This window comes from Mirounga angustirostris, unplaced genomic scaffold, assembly GCF_029215605.1.
Source record: "Mirounga angustirostris isolate CCGP_5_RB_7025 unplaced genomic scaffold, mMirAng1.0.hap1 SCAF_9, whole genome shotgun sequence".
NCBI lineage: Eukaryota > Metazoa > Chordata > Mammalia > Carnivora > Phocidae > Mirounga > Mirounga angustirostris.
This window is the reverse complement of record NW_026991717.1, coordinates 131341833-131358926: the sequence shown is the minus strand read 5'-3', so window position 1 is coordinate 131358926 and position 17094 is coordinate 131341833. Positions and strand designations below refer to the sequence as shown.

Here is a 17094-nt window from a genome sequence, read left to right as displayed (position 1 = left end):
GAATTAAAAACATATGTCCACACTTATGATGAGCATTGAGTAATGTAAGGAATTGTTGAATCACTGCGTTGTCCACCTGAAACTAATATTACACTATGTTAATTACACTGGAATTAAAATAAAAAAATTTAAAAAAGCAAAAAGAAAACAAAACAAAAGAACAACAACAAGAACACATATGTCTACACAAAAACCAGTACATGAATATTAATGGCACTGTTTTTCATAATTTCTGGAAAGTGTTAATAACCCAAATGGCCATCAGTTGATGAATGGATGAATAAATGTGTGATACCCGTACCGTGAAATATTATTCAGCAATAAAAAGAATAGAGTTTTTGGAACTAGATAGAGATTACACAATATTGTGACTGTAATAAATGCTATTAAATATTTAAAAATGGCTAATTTTATGTTGTGTGAATTTCCCCTCAATTAAAAAAAAGGAATGAAGTTCTATACTTGGTATAAGAGGTACGAACCTTGAAAACATGCTGAGTGAAAGAAGCAGAGACAAAAGGTCTCATACAGTAGGATTCCATTGACATGAAATATTCAGAACAGGCCAATCCATAGAGACAGAAAGTGGATTAGTGGCTGCCAGGGTCTGGGAGGAGGGTGGAATGGGGAGTAACTGCTCATGGGTATGGGATTTCTCTTTGGGGTGATGAGAATGTTCTTGAATTAGCTAATGGGGCTAGTTCCACAGCAATGCAAATATGCTAATACCACTGACTTGTGATTTTTTAAACAGGTGAATTTTGTGGTATTTAGGTAATATCTCAATAAAGCTGTTATTAAAATATGTATAAAAATACAGCAAATTAATAAAATGCTCCCACTTGGAGACCTTCCAGCCTGCTATTACCTAAAGATAATAGTGGTCTTGAGGGTGTGTCCTAAAATGTTAACTGCATTTAATTCTGAATTTAATTTTTCAGGGGCTTACTATATGTTGGGTACTGTTCCAAGCACATAACATTTTACGTACAAAGTCAGCTATGGGTTGGAAACCAGGGAGTCTGGCTCCAGAGCCCAAGTTCTTAGCCTCTACATAGTATTGCTTTACCTATAGAGATGGGTAAATCAGAGACATGAGAGAATGTAATGAAAAAGCTAAGAGCAAAAACTCAAGTAAGAGTATCTGGTTGGAATCCTAGCTCTGACACTTACCAGTTGCATAATCTTGGCTGCGTTACTTAATGGTGCTGAGACCAGTCTCCTCATCTCTAAAATGGGATGATGGTGAATCCTCTCTCAGAGCATTCTTGTGAAGGTCAGGTCAGTTATGCCAACTCTCAGAAGTGTCTGGTGTGTAGCTAGTATTCACTATGTGTTGTTATTACTATTATGTTGTTACTAAGTAGTGACTTAGTGAGCATAAGTTCAAATTGCAAACTCCGTGAACATTTTAGGTTGAATTAACATCTCATTTGCTCACAGAATTATGGAAGGGGCTTTGAAATGTCATCTGCTCTGGCAGGTGAATGTCTGATTCAGGGTCTGGCATCTATCTTCTTTTATGAGTGGCATGTGCGTGCGTGCATGTGTGTGTCTGTGTGTGTCCATGCACATCTTCTAAGAAGAAGATGCTGACTCTGGAAAAGAAGACAGCAATTTCCAAAAGCACCTAGAAGGGGCCAACTGAGTCTCCCAGGCCAGAGACCACTAAAAATCCGAGAGGCACTGGATTGACAGGGACTCCATAGGAAGTCTGGGCCAGCCACCCCCACGCCCACGCCCACTCCCACCAGCATGTGGTGGTTTCCATTGGTTTCTCCTCTCTATACCCTGTTCTTCCTCTGAGTTGAGTACGTGTGACACCTGTGGGAACCTGGCCATTCTAGAGGTGAGAGCACAGGACCAGCAATCTGGGGCTGCCTTTGCCAGGACTTTGCTTTGAAGATCTTGACTCTCTTTTCCTGAGTTTCTTTTCAGCCTTGGAAATTGAGATCCCTGGAAATTGTCTTACTGTCTTTGAAGTCCATACCGCAAGGCTGGGTGATCAGAGACAGGGTATTATGAATGACATTTTTCTGGTACTTCCAGTTATAAACTCCCTTACGGGTCATGTTACAGCAAAGCATCAGAGTAGAGTGTACCTGTCCTGGGTCTGGCTGCCAGAGATGCGGTTAAGATAAACGAGGAAACAATGCCTAATGTTGTAGTACATAGTTCATGTAATTATATTTTATGGACTTCTATCACATTGCATAACTTTATAAGAAATTAATTCCTTGTTCATTTTAATGCGATTTAAAAAGTCAAAATATTTGTTTTGGCTGGTAGTGGTGCAGAGTTGTACAGCTCAAGCTGGTCTCCCAGTAGTTGAGCCCTTCCTGATGCAGACAAGGAGCGGAAGGGCCAGTGACCCTCAGACCTGCGAGGGTGGTGCAGTGCTGGGTGGGAGAGATCCCTGCCTCTGGGCCCCGGACCTTGACTTCTGTGCCTTTACAATTTGAAACTCATTTTTATTGTGCTTGCTCTTATCAGACACTGAATATGCTGTCAGCAGTTCAGTGAGACTGGATATTGTGAGTAGGGTTCTGTGGTCAGATAGCCCAGGGGTCGAAACATGGCTCTATCATTTACTAGCTCTGGAGCCCAAAGTTCAGTCTTATCTGTAAGGCGCTGTTAACACCTTCCTGGTAGGGTGGCGGTGGGGATTATAAATGGGGCTTGTCAAACCCAGGCAGAGCGCTGGGTGCAGAGGAGGCCTTGATTCATGAACCTTTATCATTGTCGAAACTCTTCAGTCTTAACATACCCAGATCAGGCTCCTCGCTGAGGCTTCTCAAATTTGAACAGTCCTGAAAGAATTGGAGGGTGATTACCCTTCCGGAGTTTTTGGTGGTAAGATGTACAGCTTTCCACTTCCTCAGCCAGACCTCCAGCCATGTTGAGCCCTCGGTGTTTGTTTCTTCCCTTAGGATACTGCCTGGGGCAGGTTACATGCCCCCACTCCTGGGCCCTCTTACCACATCCTTCTGGCCCCTGGAAACACCTTCGGCCTGTCACTTCACTTTTCGGAGACGTTCTTTTTCCACAAGATTGGAAGGAGGATGGTGCCTATTAAACAGAACCAAATAGGCCAGTGTCCACGGAAGAGCTTCCAAAGCAGTCAAGTGTGATGCACATGCTTTTCTTATCCTGAATTTATTTAAATGTGTTAAACCCTTCCTAGGCAGGGCCTTTCAGAAGTGAGTCTACCTGTGGGAATTCCCTCCTGGGGCAGGGAGATAGGGTTTGTGTCCAGTGGCGACCCAGCATTCTGTCAGTCAGAGCACACGGTCCGCCACAGTTTGCATCCCTGCTTTGAAGTTGGCCGCAATGATCGGGCAGCGAGCGCTTGATTTCCAGTCTTTGCAGGCACCTTTGATTTTGGAGGTTCCGAGCTTATCAAGATGTGCGTTAGGCATTGCTGTCAGACCAGCTATTTGTCAAGTCTGTTTTTCACTTTCTTGGTCATGCATTTCTCTGGAAAAAAGAAAGTAACTCAAAACATTACTGATGATTGCTTTCCAAAGTGACAAGGTGTCATCTGACATTTTAAGGGGGGCCAGTTTGGGCCATGACCTCAGGACTCGCTTCTCAGACAGTGTTGATCTGATCCCAGATGCTGGAAAATTTATAGTCTAGTCGAGAGGTCCTGTAAGTAGCTTCTGACAGAGAACTGATTATTCTGGAACTGAGCTGCCTAGCCACGAATTCACTGTGGTAAGTCAAGACTCTACTACTGCTCTGGGATGTGCCTGGTGACAGATGGAGAGGATGTCATAGCATTTGGGAGAAGGAAAGGAATAATGTTTGCCATAAAGGGCCCCCTACCTAAGAATGGACTCCTTGCCGGGGACCCATTTGTCCTTGGTGTCCACATATCTCCCTAATAAGAACACAGGCCCAGAGAAAACACCAGTCTCTCCTCACAGCAGAGGATTAAGTTGTATAACTAGTTTGAGTGTTCTTACCAACTATTCATGTAATGGATTGCAGCCTAGATGACTGGATTTCAAATATTTCAGACCTCCAAATACAGATGGTAGACAAACTGTGTTGAACTAGATTTGGCTTTTCTTTGATTTAGTGGGCCTGGCAGGTCCCTGTGGGCCTTGGTCATCTTCAGGAGCGTTAGCAGTCAGGGGCCAGACTGCAGTGTTACCCAGTGCCAAAGAAGAGACCCATTTTATTTTCCTGGCCCTTTGACACACTCTGGAGAATTCTTTTTTCTCTATATTAAATTCCTGATAAACCTGCACATTATTTGGTTATTTCTCATGCAAGCAGAAGGCAGATTATGAAATAATTTATCTCTTTTTGTTGTTTTCTGGTGGTTTAAATTTTCACAAGTGAACACTTAAAGCACATTTAGGAAGCTCCAGGCAAGTGCATGCTTCTGAGTAGTTTTAGAGCTGGTCTGCCAAGTGGTGAATTTGTTCAGTTTTGTTTTGTTTTGTTTGTTTTTGAGTATAAGACAATTTGTTGTGATAGTAATGATAACAATAATAATAGCAAACTCTTGTTGAGTGCTTTATATAAATAAACTCAACTAATACTCCCATTGAACTCATTCAGTTTATCTTGTATTCGCCTCCAAAGAAAATTTCAAGAGGTTGTAACAGAGTTCACACTGGAGAGAGGCTGCTTAGTGATTTTTTTGCAACTGCATAAACAAAATTAGCTCTAAATGGGAAGGGATTGAATATTGAGCATCTAGGACTGGAGGGGCATTAAAACAGGTATTAGAACTGTATTCCTTCCATTTAAAAATTGAGTAGAGACTTGCAAGATAAAAATAGACATAAGTCAAGTTTCTAGAATTGAAAACTTCAGTGTTTGAGATGCAGAATACACTGGCTGTGGTTAATGGCAGATTAGACATTGAAGAAATTGGTGAACTTGAAGGCATAGTAATAGAAACCATCCATAATGAAACAGAGAGAAAAATATTCTTTTTAAAAAGTGGAGAGAGCAAGGTGCCTGGTGGCTCAGTCATTAAGCGTCTGCCTTCGGCTCAGGTCATGGTCCCAGGGTCCTGGGATCGAGCCCTGCATCGGGCTCCCTGCTCCGTGGGAAGCCTGCTTCTCCTTCTCCCACTACCCCCTGCTTGTGTTGCCACTCTCGCTGTGTCTCTCTCTGTCAAGTAAATAAATTTTTTTAAAAATCTTAAAAAAAAAAAAAAGTGGAGAGAGCATAAGTGAGCTGTGGGTAACTTTAAATGGCCTAATATGCATGTAATTGGGGTCCCCAAATGAGGGGGGTAGATAAAAAATTTTTGAAGAAATAATGGCTGAACATTTTTCAAATTTTATGAAAACTATAAATCCTCAGATCCAGAAAGCTCAATGAAGCCCAAGCACAAGAAACATGAAGAAAACTGAACCAAAACACTTCATAAGCCAAACTGCTCACAACCAGTGATAAAGAGAAAATCTAAACAGCAGCCAGAAAGAAAGACACATTACATGCCGAGGGACAAACATAATGGTCGTAGATTTATTGTCAGAAACTGTGCAAGTAATGACATATCAGATAAAGGGCTAGTGTCCAAAATCTATAAAGAACTTATCAAACTCAACACCCAAAGAACAACTAATCCAATCAAGAAATGGGCAGAAGACATCCAAATGGCCAACAGACACATGAGAAAGTGCTCAACATCACTGGGCATCAGGGAAATCCAAATCAAAACCTCAATGAGATACCACCTCACACCAGTCAGAATGGCCAAAATTAACAAGTCAGGAAACAACAGATGTTGGCGAAGATGCGGAGAAAGGGGAACCCTCCTACACTGTTGGTGGGAATGCAAGCTGGTGCAGCCACTCTGGGAAACAGTATGAAGGTTCCTCAAAAAGTTGAAAATAGAGCTGCCCTACGACCCAGCAATTACACTACTGGGTATTTACCCCAAAGATACAAATGTAGGGATCCGAAGAGGCACCTGCACCCCAATGTTTATAGCAGCAATGCCCACAATAGCCAAACTATGGAAAGAGCCTAGATGTCCATCAACAGATGAATGGATAAAGAAGATGTGGTGTGTGTATATATATATAGTGGAATATTATGCAGCCATCAAAAAAGGAGAAATCTGCCATTTGCAATGACGTGGATGGAACTAGAGGGTATTATGCTAAGCTAAATAAGTCAATCAGAGAAAGACAAGTATCATAAGATCTCACCGATATGAGGAATTTGAGAAATAAGACAGAGGATCATAGGGGAAGGGAGGGAAATATGAAACAAGATGAAACCAGAGAGGGAGACAAACCATAAGAAACTCTTAATCTCAGGAAAAAACTGAGGGTTGCTGGAGTGGAGGGGGGTGGGAGGGATGGGGTGGCTGGGTGATGGACATTGGGGAGGGTATGTGCTGTGGTGAGCGCTGTGAATTGTGTAAGACTGATGAATCACAGACCTGTACCCCTGAAACAAATAATACATTATATGTTAATAAAAAAAAAAAAGAAAAGAAACCATGCAAGTGAGAATATAGGGGGGCAACACCTTTAGAATACCGGGTGGGCGGGGAGTGAACCATCAGCTTTGAATTCCATACCTAGTGAAAATGTCTCTCAAAAATGAGGGCCAAGAAGAGCCTTTTTCAGACATACAGCAGCTGAACGAAACCATCATTAGCTGGACTGCAACCATGAGAAATGTTAAAGGAGTCCCTTTACATAGAAGGAAAATGATGCTGGGAGGAAATATGAATCCACACAAAGGAAGGAAGGGCGCTGGAAGTCACAGCTATGTTGATGGCTGTATGCGTTCTTCCTTATTATTTAGATGTCTTTAAAAGATCATTGATCGTTTCAATGAAAATGATAACTCTGTAGGGTGGGACTTATAACCTGTGTGAAAGTAAAATGTATATAATGAGAGGATAAAGACTGGAAAGAGAGGAACAGAAGTATGCAGTTGTAAAGGTGTTGGACTGTATGTATGTGATGTGACTTCTGGACCGTGATGAGTTAGGCCCTAAAGCGACCACTGACAGTTCTGCTCGGAGATGTCAGTACCCGTTTCCATACGTAATAGAGCAAGTACAAGATCCTGGAACAAAACGGTCTACCAGTTTGACCTAATTGACATTTATATGACACTCCACCCAACAGAATACACATTCTTTTCGAGTGTAATGGAACATTACCAAGATTGACCATATTCTGGGCCAGAAACAAGTTTTATAAATTGGAAGGGTTCGAGTATGTTCCCCGACCTGTGTCAACCCTCAGGTCAGTGATTCACTAGAAAGCTCAGAATTCAGAAAAGCTGTTCTACTCAGTTTCTGTTGATTACAACAAAAGGCTACAGATTACAATGTGTAAAGGGAAAAGGTGCTTAGGGTGGAGTCCAGGAGAGATCAGGCTCAAGCTATCAGTGGTCTTCCCTGAGTTGGCTCATGTGGACAGCACTTAATTCTCCCCCGAATGTTGTGGGACAACACTTACAGAGTATTGCCAGTCAGGGAAGCTCACTCCAACCTTGATGTTTTGAGTTTTTATTGGGAGTTCTGTCATGTAGAAATGGAGCACCTATGGAACCTAATTATTCAGTGTTTAGTACCTCCAGAGGTCAGACTGATACAGTGTGGCCCACAGACTTCACCATAAATCACATTGTAAGTATAACCATCTGGTATGGCCTGAGGCCTCAGGTATACAAAGACACTTTTATGAGGTGTGATATTCCAGGGGCTTAGAGGGTATTCCCCAAGAGCTGCACAAGGGCCAGTCCTTAACTTTGGAATGTGCAGAGTTTGAACATCCCAAGCCTGCTTAGCCTTTATCTGCACAGACCATAATGGAATTAATTTAGGAATCAATGATAGAAAGATCTTGGGAAAATCCCCAAGTATTTGACAACTAAATAATATTTTTTTTTTTAGTTTTTTAATTTCAGTTCAATTTAATTAACATATATTGTATTATGAGTTTCAGAGGTAGAATTCAGTGATCATCAGTTGCATACAATACCCAGTGCTCATTACATCAGGTGCCCTCCTTAATGCTCATCACCCAATTACCCCCTCCCCCTACCCACCTCCCCTCCAGCAACCCTCGGTTTGTTCCCTATAGTTAAGAGTCTCTTATGGTTTGCCTCCCTCTCTCTTTTTTGTCTTATTTTATTTCTCCTTCCCTTCCCTTATGTTCATCTGTTTTGTTTCTTAAATTCCACGCATGAGTGAGGTCAAATGATAATTGTCTTTCCTTGACTGACTTATTTCGCTTAGCATAGTACTGTCTAGCTCCATCCACATCATTGCAAATACCAAAATTTCATTCTTTTTGATGGCTGAGTAATATTCCTGTGTGTGTGTGTGTGTGTGTGTGTGTGTGTGTGTGTGTGTGTGAGAGAGAGAGAGAGAGAGAGAGAGAGAGAGAATAAAGAAGATGCGGTGTGCATACATACATATTTATCCATATATCTGTTGATGGACATCTGCGCTCTTTCCGTATTTTGGCTATTGTGGACATTGCTGCCATATGCCCCTTCTTTTCACTACATCTGTATCTTTGGGGTAAATACCCAGTAGTCCAGTTTCTGAGTCGTAGGGTAGCTCTATGTTTAACTTTTTGAGGAACCTCCATACTGTTTTCCAGAGTGGCTTTACCAGCTTGCATTCCCACCTACGGTATAGGAGGCTTCCCCTTTCTCCCCATCCTCACCAACATCTTTTGTTTCCTGACTTGTTAATTTTAGCCATTTTGACTAGTGTGAAGTGGTATCTCATTGTGGTTTTGATTTGTATTTCCCTGATGCCGAATGATGTTGAGCATTTTTTTACGTGTCTATTGGCCATTTGTGTCTTCTTTGGAGCAATGTCTGTTCATGTCTTCTGCCCATTTCTTGACTGGATTTTTTAAAAAAGATTTTATTTATTTATTTGAGAGAGAGGGAGCACAAGTGGGAGAAGGAGAAGCAGACTCCCCACTTAGCAGGGAGCCTGACATGGGGCTCGATCCCAGGACCCTGAGATCATGATCTGATCTGAAGGCAGTCGCTTAACTGACGGAGCCAACCAGGTGCCCCTTGATTTTTTTTTGTTTTTTTGGGTGTTGAGTTTGATGAGTTCTTTATAGATCTTGGATACTAGCCCTTTATCTGATAAGACATTTGCAAATATCTTCTCCCATTCCATAGGTTGCCTTTTAGTTTTGTTGACTGTTTCCTTTGCTGTGCAAAAGCTTTTTATCTTGATGAAGTCCCAATAGTTCATTTTTGCTTTTGTTTCTTTGGCCTTTGGAGACGTGTCTAGCAAGAAGTTGCTGAGGCTGAGGTCAAAGAGATTGCTGCCTGTGTTCTCTTCTAGGATTTTGATGGATTCCTGTTTTAGGTCTTTCATCCTGGATTTACATTTAGGTCTTTCATCCACTTTGAGTTTATTTTTGTGTGTGGTATAAGAAAGTGGTCTAGTTTCATTCTTCTGCATGTGGCTGTCCGATTTTCCCAACACCATTTGTTGAAGAGACTGTCTTTTTTCCATTGGATATTCTTTTCCTGCTTTGTTGAAGCTTAGTTGACCATCGAGTTGAGAGTCCATTTCTGGGTTCCGTGTTCTGTTCTGTTGATCTGTGTGTCTGTTTTTGTGCCAGTACCATACTGTCTTGATGATGACAGCTTTGTAATAGAGCGTGAAGTCTGGAATTGTGATGCCTCCAGCTTTGGTTTTCTTTTTCAAAATTCCTTTGGCTATTTGGGGTCATGAATGAAAGAGAAATAAAATCATAAGTAATAATACATTTCTAGAGGAGAAATCAAAAGTTAAATTAATATTGTGAACTGAATGAAAATAAAAATGACAATCAATCAATATTTGTAGGATATTGCTAAAGCAGTACTTAGGGAGGAATTTATGACTAAATGCCTACATTAGGAAAGAAAAAAGGTCTTAGATTTATACTTTAACATCCACCTTAAGAAATTAGAAAAGGAAGAGTAAATCAAATCCAGTGTATGCAGAAGAAAGGAAATAATGCAAATTAGAGCAGAAATAAATGAAATAGAAAACAGGAAACCAACAGAGAAAAATTGGTAAAATCAAAATCAATGAAATAAAAACATCTTTATTGAGAGTTTCAATAAAACTGATAAACCATTAGCCAGACTGTTCAGGATAAAAAGAGAGAACACAAGTCGCCTAAATCAGGATGAGACAGGGGCCATCCTTAGAGATTCTATAGATATTAAAGGGATCAGGGAATATTATAAAAAACACTATGTCAGTAAATTTGACAACTCAGAAGAAATGGATAAAATACTTGAAAGATATAAACTATCAAAGCGCAGTTAAGAAGAAAGAGATAATCTGAACAACCCTATATCAAAGACGTTGAATTTATAGTTAAAGAGCTTCCCACAAAGAAAACTCTAGGTCCAGATGGCTTTCCTGGTAAATTCTACCAAAAATATAAGAACAAAATAACAATTCCCCACCAACTCCTCCTGAAAATTGAAGAGGAGGGAATATTTCTCAAGTCATTTTATGAAGTCAGCATTTACACAAATACCAAAACTGTTATAGGAAAACTACAGACAAATAGTTGATGAACTATTTGTTCATCACATAGATGAAAAACATTTTAAGCAAAAATTTAACAAATCAAATCTGACAATATAAAAAAGAATAACACATCATGGTCAGTGGGGTTTATCTCAGGAAAGGAAGTTTGTTTTACTATTTGAAAGTCAGTCAATGTAATTCACCAGGTTAAAAAACTAAAAGAGAAAAAGCTATACAATTATCTCAGTGGACAAAGAAAAAGGATTTGAGAAAATCCAGCATCCATTCTTGATATAAACTTATAGCCAAATTGGTGTAGAAGAGCTTTTCCTTGACCTGATAAAGGGCATCTGTGAAACACTCATAGTTAACATCAAACCTAATGGTGAAAGACTGAGTGCTTTCTCCCTAAACAGGAATGAGATAAGGATGTCTGCCCTCACCACTACATTCAACAGTGTGCTGGAGGTTCTTGTATAATGAGGCATAAGGCAATACATAGAAATAAAAGGCATCCGGATTAGAAAGGATGAAGCAAAACTGCCTGTATTTGCAAACAGCATGATTGTCTGTGTAGAAATTCTGAGGGAACCCACAAAAACGGTGGTAGAACTAATAGGTAAATTCAGCAAGGTTACAGAATTCAAGATCGGTCAGTATTCAGTAATCTATTGTATTTTTTAAGGATTTTTTATTTATTTTGGGGGGGAGGGGCAAAAGGAGAGGGAGAGAGAATCTCCAGCAGACTCCCCGCTGAGCGAGGAGCCCAGCATGGGGCTCGATCCCATGGCCCCAAAATCATGAGCTGAGCTGAAATCAAGAGTCGGACACTTAACCTACTGAGCCACGCAGGCACCCCCAAAATCTATAGCAATGAACAAAAGGAAATTGAAATTAGAACAATACCATTTATAACACAGTAAATATGAAATACTTAAGGGTAAATCTGAGAAAAGGTTTGCAAGGCATATACACTGAAAACTACAAATCATTGTCAAGAGATGTTAAAGACCTACATAAATGAAGAGACATGTTGTGATCATGGGTCAGAAAACTCATATGGTTAAGATGCCAGTTCTCCCCAAATTGATCTATAAATTCAACATAATCTCAGTCAAAATCCCAGCCAACTTAAAAATAGATATATTGACAAGCAGATTTTATATGGAAATGAAAAAGACTAAGATTAACCAAGAAAACTGATAAAAGAGAACACAATTGGAACACTAACACTACTTTCAAGATTTATAAAGGTATGGGAGTCAAGACAAGGTGATACTGGCATAAATATAGACAAATGGCTCATTGGCACAGCACAGAGAGTCCAGGAAAGATTGTGCCCATCTGATTTTTCAAAAAGTGCAAAGGCAAATCTTTGATAAGTGGTACCAGCATACTTGGCTCTCTATCTGTACAGAAGTAAATGTCAGTCTCTACCTTGTAACATGTACAAAGATGATTTTCAAATGGATCATAGACCTAGATGTAAAACCTAACCCTATAAAAGTTTTACAAGAACATATAAGGAAAAAAAACCTTTGTAGCCTCAGGCTGGGCAAAGATTTCTTAGATATGAAGCCCAAAGCACAATTTAGAGGAGAAAATATTGATAAATTTGATTTCATCAAAATTCAAGATTTCTAATCTTCAAAAGACCTGTTAAGAGAATGACAAAACTTCATAGCTGAAAGAAAATATTAGCAAATCACATATCTGATAGAAAACTTGTATTCACAATACATAAAGAACTCTCAAAACTCAGTAATAAGAAAACAAGCAACCCAATAAAAATGGATAAAAGATTTTAATAGACATTTCACCAAAAAAGATACATGGATAACAATAAGCACATGAAAGGATAGTCAGTATCATTAGTCATTATGGAAACGCCCATCAAAACCATGAGATAAGCACTTCACACCCATTAGGATGGCTATGATAAAACAGGCAGCAATGAGTATTGGGCAGCATGTGGAGAAACGGAACCCCCCCTCCCCCGCCCCGGCACTGTAATTTGTTGATGGGAATAGTAAGATGGTATTGCCACTTTGGAAAACAGCTTGGTATTTCTTAAATAGTTAAAAATAAATGTATTATCTGACCCAGTAATTCCACTTCTAAGTATATACCCATTAAAAGAGAATTAAAAACATATATCCACACAAAAAAACTATGAATGAATGTTCATGGCAGCATTATTCATAGTAGCCAAAAAGTGGCAACAATCCAAACGTCCATTAGTGGCAAATGGGGAGATAAAATGCAGGCTATCCATACCGGAATACAAAGAAATGGAGTACTGCTACAATTTGGATGCACATTGAAAACATTGTGCTAAGTGAAAGAAGCTAGACACAAAAGGCCACGTATTCTATGATTCTGTGTTTATGAAATGTCCAGAGAAGGTAAATCTATGGAAATAGAAAGCAAATTAGTGGTTGTCTGAAGCAGGGAGTGGGAATAGGGATTGACTTCTTTGGGGCAGAAAGGGTCATTTGGGGATGATGGGAATGTTCTCCAACTGCACTGTGTTGATGGTTACACAGCTCTGGGTTTATTAAAAGTTGTGAGGGGTGTGCTCAGAGCAGGGGGCCTGAAGAAATGGCCCCTCTGTTTACAACACACCCAAAAGGAATCTGGGTTCATTGTGACAAGGGGCACAAAACTTGTGACCTTCCTATGTACAAATACCCTACATGTTTCACAAAATTAAAAAAAAATCGAGGTTGTTGAATTATACTTAAACTAGTGAATTGTATGGCATATAAATTATCCCTCAATAGAGCTATTTAAAATAAAATGGTGGGGGCGCCTGGATGGCTCAGTCGTTAAACGTCTGCCTTCCGCTCAGGTCATGATCCCAGGATCCTGGGATCGAGCCCCGCATCGGACTCCCTGCTCCGCGGGAAGCCTGCTTCTCCCTCTCCCACTCCCTGCTTGTGTTCCCTCTCTCGCTGTCTCTCTCTCTGTCAAATAAATAAATAAAATCTTTAAAAATAAATAAATAAAAAAGTGTACAGTAATCAGGACAGCATAATATTGGGGAAAGAATAGACAAAGAAATGAATGGAACAGAACAGAGAGGCCAGGAATATACCTATTCAACTATAGTCAACTGATTTTTGACAAAGGTGCAAAGGCAATTCAAAAGATAGTTTCTCCAACAAATCGTGCTGGGCACAACTGGACATCTACATCCAAAAGACAAAAATCTAGACACAAACAGACCTTTCACAAATGTTAACTCAGAATGGATTGTAGCCTTAAGTGTAAAATGCAAAATTGTACAATTTCTAGAAGATAACACAGAAGAAAATCTAGGTGACCTTGGGTTTGGTAGTGGGGTTTTATATACCACACCAAGATCATTGTCCATGAAAGAAAAAATTGATAGTGTAGACTGTATTAAAACCAAAAACTCGGGCGCCTGGGTGGCTCAGTTGGTTAAGCGACTGCCTTCGGCTCAGGTCGTGATCCTGGAGTCCCGGGATCGAGTCCCGCATCCGGCTCCCTGCTCAGCAGGGGGTCTGCTTCTCCCTCTGACCCTCTTCCCTCTCGTGCTCTCTGTCTCTCATTCTCTCTCTCTCAAATAAATAAATAAAATCTTTAAAAAAAAAATGCTTAAAAAAAAAAAACCAAAAAAACAAAAACTCTCATTCTGTGAAAGACACTGTTCAGAGAATGAAAAGGCAAGTCATAGGCTGGAAGGAAATATTTGCAAATATTTGCAAATATCTGATAAATGACTTGTATCCAAAATATACAAAGAACTCTTAAAACTCAGCAATAAGAAAACAAACAACCCAATTGAAAGAAGGGCCAAAGATCTGACCAGACGCTTCACCAAAGAAAATATACTAATGGAAAATAAGCACCAGAAAAGATGCTCAGCATCATATGTCTTTAGAGAACTACAAATTAGAACAACAAGGAGACACTACTATACACCTATTAGAATGATTAAAATTGGGGCACCTGGGTGGCTCAGCTTTTTAAGCGTCTGCCTTCGGCTCAGGTCATGTTCTCGGGGTCTCCTGGGATCAAGCCCCACATCGGGCTTCCTGCTTAGCAGGGAGTCTGCTTCTCCCTCTTCCTCTGCCCCTCTCCCTCTCCCCCCCACCCCATGCTCTCTCTCTCACTCATGCTGTATCTCAAATAAATAAATAAAATCTTAAAAAAAAAAGAATGACTAAAATCCAAAAAACTGATAACACCAAATGCTGACAAGGATGCTGAGCAACAGTAAGTCTCATTCATTGCTGGTGAGAATGCAAAATGGTGCAACCACTCTGGAAGACAGTTTGGCAGTTTCTTACAAAGCTAAATAGAATATTATTTCAAAGCATTTGTAAATAAAGTATATTTATTTAGCTGTTTCTTACAGAATCTCACTCCTAGTATTTACCCATTTGAGTTGAAGACTATGCTCACACAGTAACCTGCACGTGAATGTTTATAGCAGCTTTCTTCATAATTGCCACAACTTGGAATCAACCAAGTTGCCTTTCAGTGGATTAATGAATAAAGGGAATATTATGCAGGGACGAAAAGAAGTGATCAGGCCACAAGGAGACGTGGAGAGACCTTAAATGCTAAGTGAAAGGAGTGAAAGAAGCCAGTCTAAAAAGGCTGCATACTGCATGATTGCAACTGTGTGGCATTCTGGACAAGGCAAGACCATAAAGACAGTGAAGAGATGAGTGGTGGCCAGGGGTGCAGGAGGAGGCGGGTAGGGATGAATAGGTGGGGCATGGGACATTTTTAGGGCAGTGAATTTATATGTCTGGTGCGGTAATGGTGGACGCATGACATTATGAATTTGTTAAAACTCATGAACTACAGAACACCATGAACCCTAATGTGGTTTTAACTATGGACCGTAGTTAATAAAAAATAAGATTAAATAAATACTAACAAAAAAATCATCACGATGTAACACCAAAAAAATGTTTTGCTTGTTATATGCCAATTTTACCTCTATAACAGCTGTTAAAAAAATAACAAAATCTTTGAGCCATACCTTCTGTGACAGACCGGTAACCTCTGAGCTCCCAGGCACGCGGTCTGCAATTGTTGGCTCCTTGTGAATAGAAGTGGTTTCTCTTCCTTCCTGTTCCGTAGAACCATTTCTCATGGCTTTTTACAGCCCGGAGGGACAATCACTGTTTGATGAGAGCAGCTTGGAAGAGGCCATTCTGGAAATGATGACACATCAAACTCTGGGTCATTTGCTGATGCTTAGTGTGTCTGGGGCCCTGTCCGGAGTGGCGTTTGCTCTGAAAGTCAGCAACTAAGCGGATGGGTGTTTGGCAGGCCGGAGACCTGAGTTCTGAGTCCTGTTGTGTTGTTACCTGGCTGCCAGGTTTGGGGCAAATCACTTACTTTACCGAGGCCCATCTCAGCTTCTTTGTACAATGAGTGGGTTTTCTGGGGGAATTTCTCTGGCTTCTTCCAGTTCCAGACCCCATTTCTGTCAATATCAAACCTTCTCCCACACTTTTGCCTGGAGTGGAATGTGTGTCTTGTGTGTATACATGTGTCCCAGGGCACTTGGCACAGCAGAAGCCCTCTTGTGTGGGGGCACCAGACGCCATCCCCGCAGTGTGCCCCCTCTCCACCCCAGGTTGTGGGTAGAGACCCAGGGCCCCGCTTGCTCCAGGCTGGTGGCCCAGGGCAGGCCCAGAGGTTGGTGGCAGCCAGGCACCAGCCATTCCTCCCAGCGCTGTTGTTCTTTCAGCCCTTTGTGCTTTCATATATCCCAGCCTGAACTCTCTCTTGGCAAAGAGGATCTCCTCCATCTCCAAAGAAATGCCCACAAAGCAGTTCTGGTATTTTCTTAGCCCACTACTGAGCTGTGGTCTGTAATGCTATTGTGATTCCAAAACTCTAAGGCTCCAAGTTAGAAGATTTTCCTAGTAACTGAGACCCCAAGAGCATTTAACTTTTTTTTTTTTTTTTTATGTTGAATTAGTTAAGTGGACATTTTGGGATAGAAGATATCTTCAGCTGGTATTATGCTGTGAGCCTAGCTTTGCTTACTTTAAGGACCTTGGGACATAGTTGACTGAGAAGCTCCGTGAGGTCTGAATGGGGTCATGGTGAAGTACCTGATCAGATTCTCAACCTGGATATCAAGGTCAAATGTTCTTAATGAGGGAGGGTAAAGGGCAGAGAATCTGCTTCTTTTGACAGTTTGTGATATACTGGGACCGTCTTCAAGATTGAAAAATTGAGCTCCATGAAAAACAACTCAGCCCGGTTTTATATGTTTGATTTTTTTAGGACTTTGTTTAGAGAAGTTGCCTGTTTCCTCTTCTACCAGTAACCTCCACGTGGACCGGGAACAGGATGTCATCACCTGTTATGAGAAAGCAGGGGACATTGCGCTCCTGTACCTCCAAGAGATAGAAAGGGTAAGTGAGGACCATGTGTTTCTTCTAGTTGATAATTTTTAAAAATTTCAAATCCGACTGTAGAGAACTGTGGTCAGCCTCTGGAAAACCTCAACACATCTGCCTCTGGGTGCAAAGCTTTACTTCTATCCTTCAGTGCAAAGGAGATGCTGGTGATCATGGCACCTTGTGAAG

At 40.7% G+C, this 17094-nt stretch overlaps 1 protein-coding gene and 1 non-coding gene across 10 annotated transcripts in view; both read left to right on the top strand.

Moving 5' to 3' along the window:
- Positions 1–17094, top strand: part of TTC7B (tetratricopeptide repeat domain 7B) — a 251052-nt gene that overhangs the window by 49647 nt on the left and 184311 nt on the right. For all 9 annotated transcript variants that reach the window (XM_064571479.1, XM_045901401.3, XM_045901400.3 and 6 more), the window contains one exon: positions 16790–16920. In XM_064571479.1, coding sequence (XP_064427549.1) covers positions 16790–16920 — 131 coding nt within the window. The remainder of the gene's footprint in view (positions 1–16789; positions 16921–17094) is intronic.
- Positions 13078–13207, top strand: LOC123862770 (small nucleolar RNA SNORA11). The gene has a single exon (XR_006795439.1). It is a non-coding gene; the product is annotated as a small nucleolar RNA SNORA11 (small nucleolar RNA).